Source organism: Barbus barbus, assembly GCF_936440315.1.
Source record: "Barbus barbus genome assembly, chromosome: 5".
NCBI classification, from domain to species: Eukaryota; Metazoa; Chordata; class Actinopteri; order Cypriniformes; family Cyprinidae; genus Barbus; species Barbus barbus.
In genome coordinates this window covers 32,452,536-32,477,055 of record NC_136733.1, presented here as the reverse complement: position 1 = coordinate 32,477,055, position 24,520 = coordinate 32,452,536, and the positions used below count along the sequence as shown (strand labels likewise).

The 24,520-nt window shown below is 37.1% G+C and overlaps 3 protein-coding genes across 3 annotated transcripts; 1 reads left to right on the top strand and 2 right to left on the bottom strand.

Moving 5' to 3' along the window:
* Positions 1-273: 273 nt before the first annotated feature.
* LOC306869277 (protein FAM151B-like) lies at positions 274-3,564 on the top strand. Its single transcript, XM_079415966.1, has 6 exons — positions 274-469; positions 569-694; positions 808-967; positions 1,114-1,331; positions 2,124-2,259; positions 2,845-3,564. The coding sequence occupies exons 1-6, from the start codon at positions 364-366 to the stop codon at positions 2,993-2,995; spliced, it is 897 nt and encodes a 298-aa protein (XP_079272092.1). The 5' UTR covers positions 274-363; the 3' UTR covers positions 2,996-3,564.
* A 615-nt stretch (positions 3,565-4,179) lies between these two features.
* Positions 4,180-7,310, bottom strand: LOC306869224 (ankyrin repeat domain-containing protein 34B-like; the record flags this gene model as incomplete). Its single annotated transcript, XM_079415896.1, has 2 exons — positions 4,180-5,599; positions 7,108-7,310. The coding sequence occupies 2 exons, from the start codon at positions 7,308-7,310 to the stop codon at positions 4,180-4,182; spliced, it is 1,623 nt and encodes a 540-aa protein (XP_079272022.1).
* Positions 7,311-12,454: 5,144 nt separating this feature from the next.
* Positions 12,455-24,288, bottom strand: LOC306869892 (dihydrofolate reductase-like). The gene is made up of 6 exons (XM_079416819.1): positions 24,109-24,288; positions 19,287-19,336; positions 19,078-19,183; positions 18,856-18,982; positions 14,364-14,479; positions 12,455-13,106 (listed from the first exon to the last, which is right to left on the bottom strand). The coding sequence occupies exons 1-6, from the start codon at positions 24,198-24,200 to the stop codon at positions 13,025-13,027; spliced, it is 573 nt and encodes a 190-aa protein (XP_079272945.1). The 5' UTR covers positions 24,201-24,288; the 3' UTR covers positions 12,455-13,024.
* Between the last annotated feature and the right edge of the window lie 232 nt (positions 24,289-24,520).

Sequence of the window (24,520 nt, the reverse complement as noted above, 5' to 3'; positions counted from 1 at the left end):
TTTTGTGAGAATTAAAAGTGCCCATGAATAAATATCTTCACAATATGAAAAATTTAAATATCATGGTTCACACAGGGAAAGGGAATAAATACTTTTTTTTTACTTCTATTTTTTTTTTTTTTTGCGACATTTGACATATTGTGTTTTAAAACATATTTTCATCGTTATTAATAGAGGTATAATTAATTATTATTCATAATAACCAAACCTTTGACTGGCACTGTACTTTTCGTGAAGTGAAAGAGAGAAATACAGAGGACTGAATAACTACATATCCCATAATGCTTCATGCTACCGGTTTAGGACGTTAGCTGTCGTAATGTTAATGTTATGTTCGAAAAAGTATATTACTTATAACAATATATGGGGTTAGTTAAAAATAAATGGTATCGTTTTGTCTTATGTACAACAGTTATCGCATCTTTTGTCGTTTGCTACCTCAAACTACAGTCACTGTCAAACTCCAAAGGTAAGAAAGCTAACTTGCTAGCTGTCCAATCAGATACTATCATTGCATTGGTCCAGATCAAAAAGAATCAGTGTAGATTCGTATGTTGCATATTCATAGGACCAATGAGCGAACATACACTGGAATATTTCCTCAACAAGGGGACGATACAAAGAAAAGATGCTGCTGATGTTGAGTGGTATCATGCAGTAAACAGTAAAAGCAAACTCACAGAGGCTCTACGAGGTGAGTACAAATATGAAGCATTTGTTTTTCTTACGACCATATCATGATCGAGCTTAAGAAATAATGTGTTATGTGATGATGTTTTCTCTTTCTTCTCTTTGGTCTTCATTGAGGTTCTGCACAGATGATTGAAGCAGATGTACTTCTCAGGGGTCAAGATCCAAAAGTGCCTATTATGGCTCACCCACCTGACAATGACAGTGATATAACTCTGCAGGACTGGCTTAAAGAAGTTGTGAAATCAGACAAAGGAATAAAATTGGATTTCAAAAGGTGGCAGAATTTTTTCTTCTTCCCCCCCCCTCTATATTCTTAAATTTTAATAATGCTGACACTAGTCATGATTGATTTCTCCCATACTGTCTTTGCTGCTGATGAATGAGTGGCAGATCAGCATTGATTTGCATTTTGATTCACAGTCTTGCAGCTGTATCCCCATCCATGACTCTACTGGAAGAGGTTCGAGATCAGCTGCAGGGACCCGTGTGGATCAATGCTGATATTCTCCCTGGCCCTAGAGGCACAGCCACCCCTCTGGACCCTCATGTGTTTCTACAGGAAGTAGCACAAAAATCAGAAAATGATGTTCTCTCTTTAGGTTGGACCACTGGATGGGATGTAGATGCAGACAATCCCGGTAAGAATGTTACTACACTAAGTTGACTAAAGTTTTGTATTTATTGGCGATCAGACCTGAGCTTTATATAAGTCTGGGATCAGTAAGATTTTTATTTTATGTAAAGAAAGTGAGACGTTTATTCAGAAAGGATGCATTAAGTTGATCAAAAATGACTGTAAAGGCATTTCTAATGTTACAAATCATTTCTCTATAAAATAAATGCTGTTGTTTTAACTTTCTATTCATCAAAGACTCCTGAAAAATGCTCACATTTTAATATTAGGAAAATATTAAGCAGCTCGTCTGTATTCAACATTAATAGTAAGAAATGTTTCTTGAGCATCAAATCAGCATATTAGTATGATTTCTAAAGTATCTTTAATGCTGAATTAATGGTTGCTGAAAATTCAGCTTTGCCATAGGAGGAATAAAATATGATTTTAAAATAAATATTTAAACAGAGAACAGAAAATTTAAACGTTGTAACAATATTTTATAAAATGACTGTTTTTACTGTATTTTTGATCACTGTATCTTTGTGAGGAAAATAAACATTTTTCAAAAAAAAAAAAAAATCTCTTCTGAATGGCAGTATATACACACACAGATTTAGCGTTTAAATCAAAATCACAATGAAAAGCAGATGAGCTGCATATTTGGTCTGTCCTTGTATGAAAACAAAAATACTTTTATTTTTTGCCCCCAGCCTTTTGTTTGGACTTCCTTTGGTGTATACCAGTCTTAATAATCAATTACTATTATTCAGACTTTGATTATTATTTGCTGTGTTTGTGTTATTTTGGGAAATAGGTTATAGCTGGGAGATGGTTCATCAGATGGAAGAATTATGCAGATCCCTAAAGCAACCAGTCACATTTCCAGTCCGAGCAGCTCTCCTTCCTGTGTCCTTCCCACAGTTCCAGTGGCTCTTGAAGCAGTCAGACCAGTGAGAAATTCTCCATTAATCAGTCTATTTAAATGTATGTCCATATTTACTATTATAGAGGCTATTAAGGAGCCAGGCTATGAAGGAGCCTTTTTATTACCTCGGTGATTGATTTGTGCTATATAAGCAAGGACACAATCAAGTTCCTTCTAATGATCAGTAATTTCTTGCTGGATAATTTGGTTCTGTCTTGTCCATTACACTTGTTTGTGACTGAAATAGCAACTCATTGCTTTACTGGAGGTCAGTTCTGAGGTAATAGAGGATGTGAAGGGAAGGGTTAAGCCTCCTCTACAGAGATAGTGCTGCTCTTCAACAGTTGTTTTAAAGGCAAATTAATTTTTTCAACTACTCAGACAAGTGAATGGGAAGTATGGCCTTTATTTGTACCATGAAAAAGCATTAATAGAAGAAATTATTTAATGAGTGTTATTTGTGCTTTAGTTTATTTGACATTTTCATATTAAGATGTCAAATTTAAAGGACCGTTCATACATTTTTATTCACTGGTGAAGTTGATTGTTTTCTACCTTAATGTCAGCCTTGTAAATTAAATTCTGTTTAACATCTCATCTTCTCTGTCAGGTACAGCCTGACTGTATGGACAGGCAAACATGATGTTCTTACAGTGGAGGATCTGTTGCTTTACAGGCAAAACTTCAGCAAAACCAGGATCTACTATGATTTGTTAGAATCTCAGATCAAACAGTTTAAAGGACTACCTGGCTTCACCTAAAAAGCAAATGCACTAACTGATGTTGTCTTTGAGATGTAAAACAGCAATAAAACACAATATATAAATAATGTAACAAAGTGTGAACACACTAATCACGCTATTTATACTAAAAAAGAAAAAACGGTTTGGAATAGTGCATAAATATGTGACCTGGGATTTACCTATCAACATGTACTCTGTATTTGAGTCATACAATAAGGTTTAAACATGCATGTCATTGGTTGTCATGTTTAATTACCCACTAATGTACAAAGAGACACAAATACAACTCTCAGAGAAATGTTATATTTTTGTCATTTACATTTGCATTTTGTAACATTTAGTATATTTGAATTCTATCATCATAAATGCATAATAAATTTATGGATTTTTTTTATGCCTCTAACATTCAGTGCAGTTTGAAATTTTGAGGTCGGTAAGATTTGTGATGTTTTTGTAAGAAATATGCTCAGTGAAGTATGCCCAAACGTATGATCAAAATACAGCTGAAACAGTAATGTTGTGAAATATTATTACAGTTTAAAATGACCGTTGTACCACAATAAATTGTAATTTATTCCGGTAATGACAAAGCTGAACTTTGAGCCATCATTACTCCAGTCTTCAGGGTCACATGACCCATCCGAAACCATTCTAATCTACTGTGCTCAAGTACCATTTATCACAAGTGAAAACAGTTGTGCTAAACATTTAGAATTTATTTTTTCCAGGTGTATTTGATAAATAGGTAAATTAGAAGAATATATATATAAGTGCATACAACACTTATATATGCAAGAAAGTGAAAGCAATGTTTTATACTTTTTTTACTATTTATTTTCAGTCAATGGGTAAATACAAGGTCACACTATTTTCTTGTTTTTGTAAATACTGAGACACTGCAGAAAATAATCAGGTTTAAAGAGAAAGCAGTGCCTTAAACAGCAACAAAGTGTCAATTTTCTGATCCAGTACACCAAAGAGAAGAGTGAGAGCACAAAGAACAGAAGTAAAGTGCAGTAAAGTTTGATCAAAACAAACATATATTCCCATTGTCCAGTCTGGGAAGTGCATAAAGGAGGTGATTGAGATATTTATTATAAATCGTATTTCAATCTAACATTTATTCACTTCAGATTTCAGACTTAGTGTAGATTGACATGACATTAAATCTCTATATTTACCCCAACCTACCTTTGGGGTGTTCACTGACCAAAGATCTCCTCAAAATTGACCAGCTGTTTGATCTGCTCAGTTTGCATGGAGTGTCGTCTTAGCAGACTCTTCTTATTCTTGTGATCTCTGGGATGGCTCGGGGCACAGGGCACAAAATGCCTCGATCCAGAAACAATGGGTGTAGTTTGTGCCACAGGCTTGCTTCCACTATTCAGGCCAACACTGGTATTGACTTTAATATCTGGAATGGGTGCATGCGGATTGAGAGGTGGCAGGTAACCAGGCCGGGTCTGTGAGATATGGTCTAGGAGCAGGGCTCCAGATCCCCTCCGCTCCAGCATGGCCGGGCTCCTCTGAACAAGACTCTCCAGAGACTCTCTGGATCCAGAGAGAGTGGAGGAGCGGCTGGTAACAAGCTTGCGTTTCTCCGTCCCCCTGGTTCCTCCTCCTCCAGTCTTCCCAAGGTCTTCAGAGGGTTGTCTCCCAAATTGAGGCAACTGAGAGTCAGAACTGTAGTGGTCCATTCCGATGTTGCGCCGGCGAAACACGTTGCGTAGGCTTGAAACAGCCAGGTTGGGAAGATAGTCTGGGATGGATGCCTGTTTGAGGCTCTGATGTGAGGAGTGTGGTAGCAATTCACCATCATAAGACATTTTTCTACTCAGCCATTTCTGTTCTTTTGTTAGTTCTCTTTCAGCATCAGATGTTGTCTCAAAGGCTCTAAGCAGACCAGTAGAGTCCTTGACGTCGATGCTTTGGTGCCGAGCTACAATCGCTCTCAGTGGAGGTCTGCAACCATTGTACCCAAAGGAGAGCTCCTCCTCAGGAGTGATATCTAGAAGCTCCTCGGTCAAGGATGAGGACTTACTTTGCTGCAGGAGCAGAGATGGAGGGATCTTCAGCCAGGGCTCAGAGTGAAGCCTCTGAAGCTGCAAAAGCTTCGCCACACTAGCTGCTTGCAGAGGGCTTGAATCTTGAGTCGGTGATCCTGGCTTGGATGTAGGCAGTGTTGGTGTGGATCCCAGGGTCTCAGATTGGTTACTGGTGGGTGGTGAGATAAGAGGGGTACAGAGTTTAATTTCAGAAGGGCACATATATGACGCAGGGGCACAGTGAAATCGGTCCTCAAGATTTGGAGGAGGTGGTACGTTCAGATACTGCTTGGTCATTTGTCTTCCGGACGGTAGTTTGTCTGTTGTAATGATGATAACTTCTTTGCCCTTGGCCTTGCAGGCGTCCAGTAGTACTCTCAGTGCATCCTTATCTCCAGCGTTAACTGCATAGACCAGAGCGGAGGAACCAGTGTGGTCCTCCAAACTAGGGTCAGCTCCACTGGAGAGCAGAAGTGACAGCACCTCATCGCCTGCCCGCTCTATGCAGGCATGCATTAGGGCGGTCTTACCAGACTTGTCCTGAATGTTGGGGTCTGCACCATTTTCAAGAAGATACCTGTTGAGAAGATTGATTCGTTGGAGTGAGCTCATAAAGGAATAGATCAATGGCATATCAGAGTATCCATGATAAAGAAAAACAGAAAGAAATCTTGTGAATAGAAGGGAAACTGTGGTGTGCCAAGAAATATACTTTTGGTATTCACGGAAGTCGTGGCCTAATGGTTAGACAGTTGGACTCGTAACCCAAAGGTTGTGAGTTTGAGTCTCAGGTCTGGCAGGAATTGTAGGTGAGGGGAGGGAATGTACAGCGCTCTATTCAGCGCTCCACCTTCAATACCACGACTGAGGTGCACTGTACCTCCAACTGCTCCACAGGCGCCGCAGCATAAATGGCTGCCCACTGCTCAGGTGCTTCACGGTGTGTGTGCACTTAGGATGGGTTAAATGCAGAGCACAAATTCCGAGTATGGGTTACCATACTTGGCCACATGTCATGTCACTTGTTTCAAGTGATAATTATAAACCTTTATGCCAATTTTAAGAATCGTTAGCATTAAGCAATGCAAGACAAAATTTCATTATTGTGTCAATAAAGTATCATACATGAGTGTAAACACACTCACACAAAAATTTTTTACGTTACACTACATCAAAAATTCTAAAGTTTGGAGTCTCATTTATTTGATCAAACATACAGTAAAACAGTGAAATTGTTAAATGTTATTACAATTAAACAATTTTCTACTTTAACATCTTTTAAAATGTGATGGCAAGCCATTACTCCAGTCTTCAGTATCAAATAATCCCAAAAATTAAAAAATCATGCTGATATGCTGATTTGGTGCATTTTCAACATTTTTTGTTATCAATGTTGAAAACAGTTGTGTTGCTTATTCTTGTGGAAATCCTAATGTATTTTTTCAGGATTCTTTGATGAATACAAAGTTCAAATGAACAGCATTTATTTGAAATCTTTTGTTGCATTACAAATGTCTTTACTATCATTTTTTAGCAATTGAATTAATTATTGTTAAATTATGAGTATGTGTTTATTAAGTAATGTTTTATTTTATATATTTTAAATATATATATATATATATAATAATAATAATAATAATAATAATAATAATAATAATAATAATAATCTTACCAGTAAGGTACATTTAATGGCAAAACCTTTTTAAAATTGTTTGTAGTTTAAGATAATTTTTTTGCCTTGACACGCAGGTCTGAATTTAAGCAATTTTTTTTTAAATATTTATTTTCTAAGAAATAAAACTAAGTTTATGACAAACTACAAAATAAGCTTTTCTTTTCTATATTTAATTTTTTTATTATTTTATTTTAGGAGACACATCTCAACCCAGATTCTTTTTTTTTTTTTTGCACTTAATGCTTCCTCCAAAAACATCAAATGAATTTCATTTCAGAAATTAAAACACGCTCATAAGACAAGAGTCACTGTACTGATGTATGAATAGCATTTTAATGTACTTAATTATAAACTAATATCCACGTTTGATGGCACATTCAGCTGGTGTAATTAACTTACAGTAGACCCACCTGATGATCTTGGGTTTTGGCACACTCTGAGCATCAGCATGGTGGCTTTTGCAGGCCACCATCAGTGGAGTTTCTCCTCTCTCATTACTCTCGTTAATGTAAGCCCCTCCTTCCAGCAACAGACGCGTCAACCTCAGGCGGCACAGATATACTGCTTTAAGCAAAGAGTTTCCGTCCGTCCGCACCTCTGTCGAGTCCTCCATGATTAAGTGGTGAGACCGTTGAGAGGCTAATGTCGCGTTGGCTCAGTGGATCATAGGAGCTGATTTCTTCTTTGACTTCTGTCAGGCAAGAGAAAGTGAGCACATTGCATCAGAACCACAGTTTCTCTTGCAGTTTTTACTTAAGTTAAGTTTACTTATCTGATTCATTCGCATCAAAGCAAACCTGATAACTCTTTGATATTGAAATGTTCTCTCCCTCTTTGCCTCAGAATAATATGCTAGATAGGCTTCCTGCTCTAATCTATAGTCTCTCGCCATTCACCAGGTATAGACATTAATAGAAAGATGTTTGTTATGATGACTATGTAGGTGGCACATCTAGGTGGCACTTCACAAGAAGAAGTGAATTAGTTATCTAATCCAGTTTGCATAAGCTTAATTACTCCCCTTTCATATTCTTTTAATTTTTACTGAATATTTCTGTTCCCAACATGCAATTAGGCAACACATGTAAACCAATATTCTGGGTTTAATACAAAGTTAAGCCGAATCGACAGCACTTTGGGCATAAAATTCAAATTTCAACCCGTTTCATTTTTTAAAAAGGATATCAAAAATGTGGTTTACAGTAACCTTGCTGGAAAAAAAACTGGTTGGCTAGTTTTAGCTGGTCATGTAGCCTGGTCATAGCTGGTCAGCAGGCTGGTTTTAGATGGGTTTTGACCACTTCTTTAACTGGTCAGGCTGGGAGACCAGGTGACCAAACAGCTAAAACCAGCTTGGTTTAATAAGAAAGAAAAAAAATCCCAATTGTTTCCGTTTTAAGTGCATTGCTGTAACCTTGATGTTTGCTTTTTAACGGAAAAAGGACAGAGACACATGAAATTTATGATGCTGACACAATTTTAACTGTACTTTCAAATTAGCGGGGCACAGTATAAGTGCTGTATTTAACATGTTAGCCTGCACCAGACATGCACAATCTGTTCTTATAAGAGCAATAGTTTTTCAGTAGGTTGAAATTCAATAGCTTGAGGCAGTCTGTATTTGCCTCATTGAACGATGGCATTCCTTTATGCAGTCTATTGTGCATGTGGCCTTGTTCTCTCAACTCAGAGCGCAGTCGCAGTGCACTCTTTATTTAACAAAGAGTGAGCGCGATACTGCCTCAGTCAGGTTTATAAATGTGAATTCATTGGAGTTGAGGTAAGATGAGTAAGAGGATGAATCTTTTTGTGTCCTCCAATAAAAATAAAAAGGATCAAAATCTGGGAAGATGCTTTAACTGCAGCTTTTCTTGGAAGTGGAGGCAGCATGTGACAAAGGTATTATAATCCACTCATCTTCTTTTCATTTTTAACCAAGGTGCTGAGTCTTTCATTTAGCATTATGTTCCTAACTTTAATATTAAGGTTAATTATTTCTGCCTTTCCTGAACAAGGACATCCTCATCTTTCTTTCTCCACGTGTTATGTTTTGTATGCTAATAAAGCACTTTGCTCTGACAGTTTTTGCTTTTTAAATCAAGTTGTGCAGACATGCAAAAGTCCTGATTGGTCTGGTTCAAGCAAACTGCCTGATGCCTGCAGGACATTTCGGTTCAAGCTGCTAATTCCTAGAGCTCCCTGGGCTGGCATTTAAAAGCACAGCTTTGTGTGCCATACCCCTAGTCTTCAATCGCCCTTGGGAACAGAGAGAATTTTTAATGACAGGCCTCTCTCTCTCTGTCGCTGCCTCGTGCTAAAAAGCATGGAGCAAATGAGGCCCAAGACAGACGAGGGTGGTGATTGTTGCAGCGACAGCGCTGAAGTGGAGCACCAAACAGACCACTTCACACACCTGTATGCATCTGTGATTCGTGCTAGATCACGCAATACTTCATTCTCCTCGCAAACGGTGGGCTTATTTTGTCCCTCTCAAAACACCTGCAGGGAAAATGAAAACCCACTCTCTGTGACATCAAATGATAACTGAATAAGAATAGTTTTTTGTATGTCTAGATTAATGAGGGTAATAAAAGCTTCCTCACTGTGCTTTCGAGGTTTGCCAGGATCAGGAGAATAAATTATAAGCCTCCTCAGCTGATACGAATACATTTCCATGTCCATACGATAAATTTATATGCTAAATGAAAGCAGCAAACAAGTTCCTTTACTTTGCATGGGGGACTAGGTATTTAAAGTTGATCATTTTAAACAATTTAAATAAAAAGGATTGTTTAAAATAGTTTTACACTCAATCATTTAGAGACTTGATATAATTTTACATAACATATATGTGTGTATATATATATATGTGTGTGTGTGTATTTTTATACTTTATTTTAAAGAAATATTTTAAACTTAAATTAACTTTAAATTCATATTACATGTAGATATATACACATTTAAAAATCTCACATCATCTTTGATGTGAAATGCTATTTGGTGTGAACTATTTATGCGTTTTTCTTTTTTTTTTTTTTACACCGACGAATAGAGCCAAGGTAAAATCTAATATATAAAAAAACTCTATTCACTCACATCATAAAGTCTTGCACAGGTTTGCGTCAAAAACCAAGACCAGCAGCTTCACAAAACAAAAAAAATAAAAGTGCAAGAAATCTTTAATAACACAAAAAGTTAAAATGCAAAATGCATAAAAATGTAAAGTAATTTATTTCATAAAAATTATTCATACTTCTTAAGGAGATGAGATTAGATCCTTACCTCTTTTAAACCAGTTGCAGGTCTAGTCCAACATCTTGTTCCTGTGGCATGTCATCTTAGTAATAGATGAGTAATCCAGGGGTGAGACTAAAGCTGGAGCTTGAAGTGGGAGATGAACGTGTGCAGATGTGCACTCACTGAGGGTGAATGAAAGAGTGGCACAGATAGAGGAGAGAGACGGAGAGAACAAGTGCCTGTGCTCTCATGTCTGGAAACAAGCTACCAACCTCAACACAGACCATGTCCCTGTGTATCAGGACAATCAAGCTTAATAGAGCAAGGTGACGCCAGTCCCTACACATGCAGCGTCAGTAAGCGATTGCTCTATTATTCTCACATTGTAAAAGAGGGTTATTGAACTCACATGCTGAGGTTGTGCGCAGATTCTCATTTGTTTAACTCTGATGTCAACACGCTCACATGATCGTGACTCCTATGGTGCAGTTACATCATTATGACACAACTGTCTCGCCTTTGAGGCAGCAGTTCAGCTCCTGAGGGATGTGCAGGGTGTGTATTGATTCATTTGAGTGATGCAGTCACTATATATAAGCCTGTAACAATGGCACTAAAGAAAAGGACAATAATAAAGCTCCTAATGGAATAATAATGGACACAAAGTTGCTAACTTAAACAAAAACAAGTCCACTGCTCTCCTTTACCTTTTGATTTGAAATGGCAACTCACTTGCATAAAATAATTAAAATGCAAACACTTCTCAAGTCTCTAGATACTGTTTGTACCCTGAAAAGAAATCCAAGTGCTACTTAAGGTGCGTACAAGGTGCATGTGCTAGGTAATTGGAATTCCAGTCAGGTTTATTTCAGCCTGGTCGTAAACATTCGTAGTACATTAGGCTGACATACCTGAAACCAATCAGCTTAAAAAGGTTTTGCCTGATTGCGGCATTTGGCTTTTTACAGTTTTTCTCAGTTGCTTTGGTGCATTTCTCAGAACAGAATTGAAATTTTCAAAACTACCTGTTCAACCTCCACATCATCTAGTCAATTGTGCACATCATAAAAGCAGTTTCTCATTCTTTTGAACAAATTGTGATTTCTTTGGTACATTCATGCAACTGATCATGCACATTTGTCTGCTGTTTCCTACATTATCAGTTGCTAATATCATGTTGCTCAAAATGTATTATATAGTTCTCTGTGCTATTGTCTTACCCCTCAAAACATCTAGTCATTAGTTCATCGCATAAGTCATTAAATGCAAAATGGTTGATCTAGTTGTCCTAAACTGTCAAGCATATTTTCTACACATCTCTATTAGACTTTTTGTAAATTTGCCATGAATTCAGCAAGTGAATCTTGACTTTCACCAATGAAGAGAATATAGATGAACCAATTATAAACCAATTCTCTGAAATAGCTCAAAGGTGCATTTCATGACCCTTCAATTGGGAAGCATATAGACAGAGGACAACACAGGAGTTACAAATTCTGACGATGGATGAACATCCAGAAAACGATCAGGGACAACAGCCGAGAGGAAGAAGAGGAGTAAGGATGCATGGAAGTGTACAGAGGCAAAACAGAGGAAGAGGAAGAAGAGGCCAAGGACATAGGCGCATATCAGATGAAATAATGTTGTCATTCATGGCATTACAATGGCTGAAGTGTGCAGCTAAAAATTGGGAGATCGACCATATCCTCAATAATTCAAACATTTTGAAACAGTCTCTTTCAATCAATATCCCACACACAGTAATGTGTAAATTTGTACTTTTGAAAGGAAATATGGCACACATAAGAAGTGCAGCCTTCTGCATTTCAGTACAGTAACTGTCATCCAAACTGTTGCCATAGTTTACATCACTACTGTAACAGAGTGCACTGTTACACTTCACACTACTTTACATGTAATACATTCATCCAAACATAAATGTACTGTATAAATACAAATGCTCATATACTTTTTTTTCTATGTACTATTGACTCTTCTCAACAAATATCAGTTTTTTTTTTTTTATAAAACCTTAATTTCCATGGTTGATTGTCATGGTGAAAAAACAACTAAACATTTCGACCAGTGTGGCTCACACGATGACAAAAATATTTTGGTGGCCTTGGTTAAATTATTGACACAATAACTAGGTTTTGAAGCATGAATGAAATGTTTTGGGTGAGTAACTACATTTTGCAGACATGCAATAAAGTTCTAGCAAACAGTTGTGACATTTGCACTCACAGTTAAGACTGGTTTAAAAAATGTGCCAAAGCAATTGAGAAAAACTGTAAATTAGGGGTCATGAAGGATTCTGAGTGGGTGAGAGAGAAAGTGCTAGTATTGTGACCTTTGTCAATCAGCCAGTCTGAAGACCAAACACAACATGCTTATTCATGAGAGCAGTCAGATCTTCAGGCTGGCTTAAGAGCAGACACTTCAGTGCTATTGGATATGGAGATGAGCAGGTTGTCTTTTGCAGTTGGCAAGATGAAGAATAATTAAGTGGATAGCAGATGTGGAAAATAAAATCTATTATCAAAATTAGGTATATTGTTTTCTGAATATTTGAAATCATAATCCAGGAACTAAACCTGATACTAATAAAATAAGATTATGGCAGTGACAGTGGGAAAACAACTGTTTTTGCATATTTAATAAAAATAAAATAAGCACAGACCTAATGGTCAGCACTCTTGCAACATGTTGAGCTGTTGTGCTCATGGGAGATTAGATCCCATCAATTTAATCCTTTTACCCACCCTCTGTCTTTTCATGACTTTGCAACTTTATATACAAAGTGGAAAGTAGACAAAGGCCATACATAACATTTTAGAATAAAATCATTAAGTAACATGTAAACTGTCCTAGAATCATGTTTCATTTTTATTACTAAGTAAAAGTGGACAGGAAATGTGGCAAACAAATGATACGGAGAAAAAGGGTTGATGGAGGAGGTCAGGCAATTACAAAACTCTGATTTAAAAACAGGTCTCCCATTAAAAACTGTGCCACGCAAACATGTCAGAGCACTCGCACTACCCGGCCAGGCCATTTCTCCAACCTTAGCATCATTCTTAAAGGATCTTCTTAGTGGTCGGTGCTCTCATATACTTCAAATACATACTGAAGACCATTCTCCTCCTGCAAGCCAGTGGGTACACCTGGGAATCTGACCAGAAGGAAACAAGAGAGAGAAATAGAAGGAACAATAAGACATTACCCACACATTTCTATGGACTGATTTTACAAGCACGCATTTCAACTAACACAAGAAAAGATCACCTGCAGTACAAAACATAATACAGACACATACACAATTACATGCTTGTACTTTCATATTTTTTTTTTCCACTTTAGACTGATATAGATTCTTGTTCAATGTGCCAATTAACTGTTGAAACCAACCAAATGAATTTGAGAACAAATAACAAAAGATCCATGTTGCTCTTTGTCAGATGAAGTGGCAGTGATGAACCTGTGTCAACATTCTGCGTGCTTTTAACTTCTCTTTAAAGGTTTACTGTGTGCCTGAGAGATGTGACATGTCATGCGGCCCACCTTTGATGCTAGATGCCATTTTTACATAACAAGAGAGCTTTTTCTCCTCATTAATGTAACTCTTCACTATTCTCTCTGGATCCATAATACAGCATATGTCTGTTCCAGTGCCAGTAAATCCATTAATCCCACTTTATTCAAGGACACGACCAGACAAATATTCCTAAACATACGTACAAAAAAAGGTTGTGCCTAAAAAAAGCGTGTTTCAAAACAGTCAGGAGTTTTAGCCTTGGCAAATGGCCTTTTGAAGTTTAACACTAAACTGAAGAATTAATATTACTTATGTTATGAAACATTTTTTGCAAGCAATATGCAAATTAATTTATTCTGCAGGGCTCTTGAAAGCTTGAAATGAATGCAATACCATTTAATAGTTTGGTACCTTTTTTTTTACTTAGGTTTTTGAAAGAGGTATCTTATGCTCACTAGGGCTGCATTTATTTGATCCAAAATACAGTAATATTATGAAATAATATAACAATTTAAAACCTCGGTTTTCAAAATAAAACTTTTGAAACTCTAATGGCACAGCTGAATTTCCAGCAGACATTACTCCAGTCTTCAGTGTCACATGATCCTTCAGAGGTCATTCTAATATACTGATTTGATGCGCAATAAACATTTATCAGCATCAATGTTAAAAATAGCTGTGCTGCATAATATTTTGTAGTAACAGTAATTTTTTTAGGATTCTTTGATTAATAGAAAGTTCAAAACCACAGCATTTATTTGAGAGAAATCATTTGTAACAATGTTTTCACTGTCACTTTAATGTAGCTGAGCAGCTGCCTTCAAGAACTGCAATGCTAAACTCTCTTCACACAGACCTTCATGTAAGCATACAAACAACTGTATGAGCACTCACTCGGGCAAGAGCTTGTACTTGTCCATGTTAATATCAGGTATGAATGTGTCACAGTCAAACTGCTTGAGGACCCGTGTTACAAAAAGACGCCTGGGACCAGAACTCTCCATCACCTCCTGAAGAACACAGCACAACATTAACAAAGTGATTACAGTGTACAAGATATTAACAGAATGAGGAGGGAGGAGTATGAAGGAAGGGAGTCTTTTGTATATTTTGCCTTGAGGCAGTTTCCATAACAACTGACTATACAAAGATCTGACTAAACTGTGCTATAACTGAGATACAACTGATGTATAGGTGGGTGTAGAATTTATATTGTTGTATGCATATAACTGGTGAAACAGCCCATTTTACCCTCATATTAAAACCTACCAAACCACATTACAAAAACAATTAATTTAATAAATCATTTGTATGATTGCCTTAAATTTTAAAAACTAGGTTGCAAAAAAATATATATTTTAATGTATTATATAGATAGGAAGAAATAAATGGAGAATGTGCATACAAACACATGGAACTGATCAAAAGCCATACAATGTTGTGTGTGTGTGTGTGTTTGTGACATATGAGGACGCAAATTTATATAATGACATAGGTATTACAAGGGGAAGGTGATTTATGAGGACATTTCCCCATATTGTCCCCATATTTCAGAAGGCTTATAAATCATATAGAATGAGTTTTTTTAGAGAAAATAAAAATGCACCAAGTTTCCTGTAAGGGGTAGGTTTAAGTGTAGGGCAATAGAAAATATGGTTTTTACAGTATAAAAACCATTACGCCTATGGAATGTCCACACAATTCACAAAAACAAACGTGTGTGTGTGTGTGTGCATATTTTTTTTTAGGGCTGGGTTATCTGGCCAAAAAAACCAAAAAAAAAAAAATCACAATTTTTTTTTTTTCATATCAGTCGATATTGAAATGTCACATCTTTATTTCTTTCAAGCTTAAAGCCAGATTTTTGCTCCAAAGTGAAAGTTGTAGAAACCAGACCATTAAATTTCCTTAAAATACATATCTCAATAAAAAAGATTAATTTCTTAGTTTCTGCACGTTCTAATGAGTGATATTGTTTCAAATCAAGAAACAGGTTTGGGTTGCCTAATAATATAATAATAATAATAATAATATCACTTTTTTGTCTCTTAGAAATGCACATTTGATATTAGCTTGAGTTATGATGCAGAGGTAAATTTGTTCATTATCAAAATCAGTATCATCTGTAAATTTTTGCATTGCCAATCCTTTTACTTTAAATCTTTTATTTAAAAAAAAAAAAAAAAAAAAAATCACAAAAATCTAACCTTTCATTGGTTAAGAATTTAAAATGAGGGGGGGGGGGGGGGTATCATTATGAAATAAATGTTTTTTCTCAAATAAACATTGGCACAATTATTGGCACCCCTAGAAATTCTTATGAGTAAAATATCTCTGAAGTATATTCAGCACTCCAGGGTGATTATGAACATGAAATTATTCAGCCATGTCTTCCTGTTTCACAGAAATATAAATGGGAGGGAAAACAAAGCCCAAATTCCCTTAATCATCCATCACAATGAGAAAAACCTAAGAATATATTTCTGATGTACAGTAAAAGATAATTGAGCTTCACAAATTAGTGAAGTGGCTTTAAGTAGAGAGCTAGAGCAGTGAAAATTCCCATTTCCACCATCAGGGCAATAATTAAGAATTTCCAATCAACATAAAATGTTACGAAACTGCCTGGAAGAGGACGCATGTCTATATCGTCCTAATGCACGGTGAGAAGGAGAGTTTGAGTGGCTAAAGACTCTCCAAGGACCACAGCTGGAGAATTGCAGAAAATAGTTGAGTCTTGGGGTAAGAAAGCCTTAAAAAAAATAAAAATTGTCAAACAGCCCCTACATCACCACATTTTGTTTGGGAGGGTTTCAAGAAAAATTATCCTAGCTCATCCAAAAACAAACTCCAGCATATTCAGTTATCAGACACGACTGGAACTTCAAATGGGACTGGCTTCTATGGTCAGATGAAACAAAAAAAAAAAATTTGCTTTTTAGCAGAAAACACTCAAGATGGGTTTGGTGAACACAGTAAAAAGTACCCCATGTGTACTCAATGAAATATACTGCTGTACTTTTGATGTTGTCAGCCTATATTTCTGCTGGAGGTCCTGGACATCTTGTTTAGACACATGGCATCATGGATTCTATCAAACACCAACAGATAAAAAAAAAAAATCAATAAGTGACTGACTCTGTTAGAAATCTTATAATGGGCCATGCCGGATCTTCCAACCGTACAATAATCCAAACACAAACCTAAAAAAAAAAACACAAAAATGGGTCATTGAGCACAAAACCAATCTAAAGGGTCTGGAGTGATTCTGGATGAAGGAATGGTCTCTGACCTCATCAGGCATTATAGGAGAAAATTTAGAGCTGTTAAACTGGCAAATGGAGGTTTCAAAAGGTATTGAATAAAAGGGTGCCGTTAATTGTGGCCAATGTGTATTAGAGAAAAACTTTTATTTCATAATGATATTTTCTCCCATTTTGAATTGTTATTATCCAATGAAAAGTTAAATTGTGATTTTTTTTTCATAAAAGATCAAAAGGATTAACAATGCAGATTAATTTTCATAGCCTTCTTTGATCATATTTACCAAGGGTGCCGATATTTTTGGCCATGACTGTATAGCACCTCAATACCATGATAAAAATATAACTATGAAAAACTGTAGTCTAAAAACATTCAGTATAAATGCACATATGCTATAAGTTTAATCACAAATAAGTATACAGCACCACCTCTACTCCGTGTGTTTCTCTGCACAGACCCTGTGCACCCAGGACGCGATCCCAGATGTCCTTCACTCCGGGGCTGGGACACCATGGACCCTGGGTGCACGAGCAGCGGAAGACGCGAGCCAGGCCCCGGGCGACGACCTCTCCACCTCCGGTCTTCGAGATCTCCACCCAGAACCGCTTCGCTCCCCTCCGCGAGACGGAACGCGACTCTGTGATCGTCGGAGACTCCATCGTCCGGCACGTTCGTGCTACATTAGCTGAAGGTAAAGTGCACTCACTGTTTCCCCGGTGCTCGTGTTCTCGATGTTTCTGCGCAGGTACCCGCTATCCTGAAGGGCGATGAGAGCATCGGTGCTGTTGTGCTGCACGCGGGAGTTAACGACACCAAGCTGCGGCAGACGGAGGCACTGAAGAGGGACTTCAGGAGCCTGATCGAGACGGTACGCAGCACATCGCCCACGAAGACGATCATCGTGTCAGGACCGCTTCCCACGTATATACGAGGACACGAAAGGTTCAGTCGACTTTTTGCTTTAAACGAATGGTTATTGTCATGGTGTAAAGAACAGAAACTGCTCTTTGTTAATAATTGGAATCTTCTCTGGGAGCGTCCTAGGCTTTTCCGTGCTGATGGCCTGCACCCCAGCAGAGTCAGAGCGGAACTCCTGTCGGACAACATCTCCAGGACGCTACGCTCCATCTGACTAGTAAGCCAATTCTCAAATAACTGCTATGATGACTTTTGTTCTACCCACTTAAAAGATAGAAGTACTTGCGTTGTCCAATCTATACAGACTGTGTCTGTTCCCCGAATAGCGAGGTCAAAATATAAATTTAATGCAGGATCTAGAAAAAATCTGATCGTGATTAAACCAGAAAAACGCCAAATAAATGAACAAAAACAATTTTTAAAGCTTGGGCTCCTAAACATTAGCTCACTCGCACCCAAAGCAGTTATTGTAAATGAAATGATCACAGATAATAATTTTGATGTACTCTGCCTGGCTGAAACCTGGCTTAAACCAAATTAATATTTTGGTCTAAATGAGTCTATTCTCCACCAAGCTACTGCGAACATAAATAAAGAAACAAAATTGCTTGTCAGATTTCCCTAACAAGCAACCATATTTTTTTAAGCCCAAAAAAACACAACTGTGGTCATCACACGGAGAATCATGCAAAGAATCAGCGCAAAGTATCATGGGGGCCTGAAGTGTCCATCAGTTGTACCCTTCGAAATCCTTCATTCCGAAGGGCCCTTTGAAGTGGCTAATTTTGAGCACTTCGGTTTGGAACGACACTTCAATATGGCGGCCATGATTGTTTTCACTCCGAAGTGCCCTTCGGAGGGCGATATATCCCGTTTGGAATGCACCGATTATCGAATATTTATCAACTCTTCATATCATTTTATCGAGGAAAATTACAATCGCAATAATTATCGTTATCAAATTATCGCCCAGCCCTAATTAATTATATACACACACACACACACACACACACACACACACACACATATATATATATATATATATATATGTGTGTGTGTGTGTGTGTGTGTACATTATATTTTATTATATTATATAATAATGCATTTATAAGAGGTTTACTGCATATTCAGCATATGTGTATACTTTTATATAATTTCTCTGAACTTCTCAATAGATATGACAGGCTTGCATAATTTTACCAACCTTGTACAGAGCGCTTCCACCAATTATCCAAACCTGGTCCACTTGTTTTTCGAGCTCACTGCTGTCTAACAGATGGAGAGCTGAACTGAAGTCTGAAGCAAGGTAGTGAGCTCCATCTGGGGCTGTCCTGTGTAGTGAGTGATAGAAACAGATACTTGACTTTTATAAAGGATAGTGATTTAATACAAGATGGAAAAATTGTAAACATTAAAAGGGGATTACTTGAGCTCTCTGCTGAGAACAATGTTGATCCTGTTCTTTAGGGGTCTGTTTGCAGCAGGAATAGAGAACCAAGTCTTTCTGCCCATCAGGACCACATTCTTTTTACCTGTCAAATGACACACAGAATGTATGACTTGGTTTAAGATTTTAATAAATTCTGAACAAACATAAAATGTGACAAAAATAAGACAATGTAAGCACAGCATTACCCTCAATTAAAGGGGTCATGGTCATCTTCTGAAAGTGCTTGAATTCATTACTGAAACGATAAGAAAGAGTCAAAGCCAATGGTTGGGATACATTAAAAAGTTTAGGAATATGTCAGGGGTTTTTCTATAGTAGTGCAGAGGTGGGTAGTAACTAGTTACATTTACTTCGTTACATTTACTTGAGTAAATTTTTTGGGTAACTAATACTTTTAGAGTATATTTAAAAATGGGTACTTTTACTCTTACTCAAGTACATTTTTAGTGAAAAAACGGTACTTTTACTTAGTTACTGTGGGCGACGCTCCTCTCGTTACTTTATCTTATTGCAATACGTAATAATAAAGTTAAAAATGCTTCAGTTTATTCCAAACGCGCCGTCTACTTTTCTCTGGGCAATGAACGATGCCCATTCGCGAATGATTCATTCTTTTGAGTCAATTCTGTTCGAAGGCTCAAACAAACCTGTTGGCAAACCAGTGAATCGATTCGTGAATCAGTTTGAATGATTCGTTCAGTGTCGTCTGAAGCGGTTCTCTCTCAGATAACAGAGAGTTTAAGAACATCAAGAGCGCTGAAGACGTGGCTTTGGATCTACAGTCAGGTGAAAGCAAATCTGCAAAGGCTATGGTTTGCTAGCTATGAAGATCTTTATTAAATGAACAGTGCTGTCGGTTCCACAGGTAGGCTATAGATTCGATTGCACTGACTACACGATATCACTGTGACATTACCAGTTAGTTATAAATGTACCTTATACATTAAATACAATCCAGAATTTATTCATTAAATAAGCTGTCACAGAGTATGAAATGAACACCCGCCAAACCCGCGTTAGTTCCAGGAGGAATGCCTTTGCTTAGACACAATTAATATAGATATTTTCACAATATTTAGGCTTGCAGAAATAAAGGCCACATTTGTTTACATTTTGCGGAACAGACGGAAGAAGATCCATCATATGCATTTATTTCGTTATGTTTAGATGTCATGTGAGGAGATTTCTCTCTTCTCCGTGTCAGAGGTTATATACATATATAAATAATACATAATTAATAATTAATTAATAACAATTAATATACTTTAAAATATAATTTAATTCAGTGATACAAATCTGAATCTTTATCAGCTGTTACTCCAGTTTTCAGAGTCATATGATCCTTCAGCAATCATTCTAATATATTGATTTATTATCAGTGTTGTTGAAAAAAACAGCATATGCTGGTATAGGTATGTTTTGAAGCTGGGATGCTGGTTTATGCTGGTCATGTGCTGGTCTTAATCTGGTCGGACCATTAAACCAGCTCAAACCAGCATCCCATGCTTCAAAACATACCAATACCAGCATATGCTGTTTTTTTCAACAGGGATTTGCAGTTTTTTTTTTGGGAACGTGACATTTTGTTAAGGATTTTTTTTTATGAATAGAAGGTTAAAAGAACAGCATTGATAATAAATCAACATATTGCAATGATTTCTGAAGGATTATGTGACACTGAAGACTGGCGTAAAGGCTAATAAAAATTAAGATTTGCATCACTGAAATAAATTACATTAAAAAAAAATCTTTTGAACGGCAGTGTGCATGTATATGTATATATATATGTATATGTGTGTGTGTGTGTGTGTGTAAATTGTATCTAAATATCTATATATCTAAATAAAAATAGACTATATTCAGTATATGATCCAAAGTAACTAGTAACTAACTACTTGAGTAGTTTTTTTATCCGATACTTTTTTACTCTTACTCAAGTAACTATTCAGACTATTACTTTTACTTTTACTTGAGTAAATATTTCTACAAGTACTTTTACTTTTACTTGAGTACAGTTTTTGGCTACTCTACCCACCTCTGTAGTAGTGTGGGTGAGTTTTGTTGTTGACTCCGTGGTATAATGAGCACACTCGCACCCTAAAGAGAGCAGCCCGGAAAATGGAGCACAGCTGGAGGGAAACAAAACTAGAGGTATTTTGTATAGCTTGGCGGGAAAGTACCCTATCCTACAGAAAAGCATTAAAAACGGCTAGATCTGATTACTTTTCGTCTCTTCTAGAAGAAAACAAACATAACCCCCGGTATTTATTCAATACAGTCACTAAATTAATGACAAATAAAGCATCAACAGGTGTTGGCATTCCTCAAGAGCACAGCAGTAATGACTTTATGAACTACTTTACTTCCAAGATCGATACTATCAGAGATAAAATTGTAATCATGCAGCCGTCAGCTACAATATCGCATCAGATACTACACTATAGATCCCCTGAGGAACAATTCCACTCATTCTCTACTATAGGAGAGGAAGAATTGTATAAACTTGTTAAATCATCTAAACCAACAACATGTATGTTAGACCCTATTCCATCTAAACTACTAAAAGAGTTGCTTCCAGAAGTCATAGATCCTCTTTTGGCTATTATTAATTCATCATTGTCATTAGGGGATATATGAAATATGGTCCAAAACCTTCAAATTGGCTGTAATTAAGACTCTCATTAAAAAACCCACAACTTGACCCCAAAGATCTAGTTAATTACAGATCTCAAATCTCCCTTTTCTGTCAAAGATACTAGAAAAGGTAGTATCCTCACAATTATATTCCTTCTTAGAGAAAAATAGTATCTGTGAGGAATTCCAGTCAGGATTTAGACCGTATCATAGACTGCTCTCATTAGAGTTACAAATGACCTGCTTCTATCATCTGATCGTGGTTGTATCTCTTTATTAGTGCTACTGGATCTTAGCACTGCGTTCGACACTATCGACCACAACATTCTTTTGAATAGACTAGAACACTTTGTTGGCATTAGTGGAAGTGCCTTAGCATGGTTCAAATCGTACTTATCTGACCGCCATCAATTCGTAGCAGTGAATGAAGAGGTATCATATCGATCACAAGTGCAGTATGGAGTACCTCAAGGCTCAGTACTAGGGCCGTTACTTTTTACGCTTCACATGTTACCCTTGGGAGATATTATGAGGAGAAATAGTGTTAGCTTTCACTGTTATGCTGATGATACTCACCTCTATATTTCTTCGTGGCCCAGTGAAACACACCAAATTGAGAAACTAACGGAATGCATAGTCGATATAAAAAACTGGATGACGAGTAACTTCTTACTGCTAAATTCTGAAAAAATAGAGGCGTTAATTATTGGACCTAAAAACCCCACGTGTAATAACCTAGAACACTATCTAACACTTGACGGCTGCTCTGTCAATTCTTCTTCATCAGTTAGGAACCTAGGTGTGCTGTTTGATAGCAATCTATCATTTGAAAGCCATGTTTCTAGCATCTGTAAAACTGCGTTTTTCCATCTCAAAAACATATCTAAATTGCGACCTATGCTCTCAACATCAAATGCAGAAATGCTAATTCATGCGTTTATGACCTCAAGGTTAGACTATTGTTATGCTTTATTGGGTGGTTGTTCTGCACGCTTGATCAACATACTACAGCTGGTCCAAAATGCAGCAGCTAGAGTTCTTACTAGAAGCAGGAAGTATGACCATATTATCCCGGTTCTGTCAACACTGCACTGGCTCCCTATCAAACATCGTATAGATTTTAAAATCTTGTTAACTACTTATACAGCCCTGAATGGCTTAGCTCCTCAGTACTTGAGCGAGCTCTTATCACATTATAGTCCTCCACGTCCGCTGCATTCTCAAAACTCTGGCCGCTTGATAATACCTAGAATATCAAAATCGACTGCGGATGGCAGATCCTTTTCTTATTTAGCACCCAAACTCTGGAACAATCTACCTATTACTGTTCGGGAGGCAGACACACTCTGTCAGTTTAAATCTAGATTAAAGACACATGAACACTCCCCATAACACACGATGTACTCGTTACATCGTAAGAAGAATGGCATCTACGCTAATATTTGTCTGTTTCTTTCTTATTCTGTTTCTCAGTCCGTGTGCGGATCAGATGGTGGATTGGCGCCGGGAGATGATGTCTCCCTGATTGTCGGCGGCGGCCTGGACGAGCCCCAGGGACATATCCCCAGTGAAGCCCTCGACTTAAATACAATAAAGCTAAAAATAAAAAAATTAAAAAGTAAAAAAAATAATAAAATACCTAACTACATAATGCTATTATTGTTAGAAATTGCAACAATATAAAATGGAATACATTTAAAATTTTAATTCAAACAATAATCTCCTGGCCAGAGGAGAACTGCCCCCCCCAAGGAGTCTTGGTTCCTTGCCACTGTCGCCTCTGGCTTGCTCAGTTGGGGACACTTGATTTCTAGTGATTATGGTCAATTTGATTTCACCGATACTATTTAAACTAAACTGATCTAGACAATGACATCTCTGAATTCAATAATGAAATGCCTTTAACTGAAAATTGAGTGTTTAATCTTATTTCTATACATTACTGTCACTCTATCCTCCAATTTGATACTGTTAAGTGCTTTGACACAATCTGTATTGTTATAAGCGCTATATAAATAAAGGTGACTTGCCTTGACACGGTGGAAATGTGCTGAATGTTGATATTTAACAACGGACTCCAGGATAAAGGTCAAGCTTTTAACTGAAGACCTGTGCTATCATAAAATATTCGATCTTAGGTAACAACGTTACAACTTCAGCTAATATTCCTCCTTCTGCCATTCTTTATTCATGTTTAGTAAGATGCTTTTACTTTATTCATTTGTGAATAATCATTCGATTTGCACAACTTATAGCTGTTGCGAAATACAAAACTCATGACACAGGGCTCTAGAAAACTACAAACACCTCATATATTTTTGAAACAATGTATCAGAGCATTAGCTGGAGATTTAGCAACAAATTCGAGCTCACCTTAGTCTTATTGGATGCCATGGGAGATTTCCATTTTTCCCTATTCCCATGTCTGGACAAACAGCTACAATACAGCTGAGTATTCGAGACATAACTGCCCTGAAAGTAATAAACAAATTACACTTTATCTAGCACTCTCTCTGTCTTCCTCCCGCCAGCGAATTTACGAATATATACGTCAAACGCTTGGCTCATGAATATGAATTACGTTGTGGGACGCCGATGAACTGATTGGCTCTAGGAATAAGTTCGCGCTAGTAACCTGGCCAATGAGCATAAACTATTGTGAAGACTTCGCGCCACAGTGAAAGAAGAAAGAGTGCAGTACACAAACAGAAAGCAGCGTTTAGATCAAATTACAATGCATATAAAATATAAAATCAGAAGTGGATAAACAAATAAATAAACACAA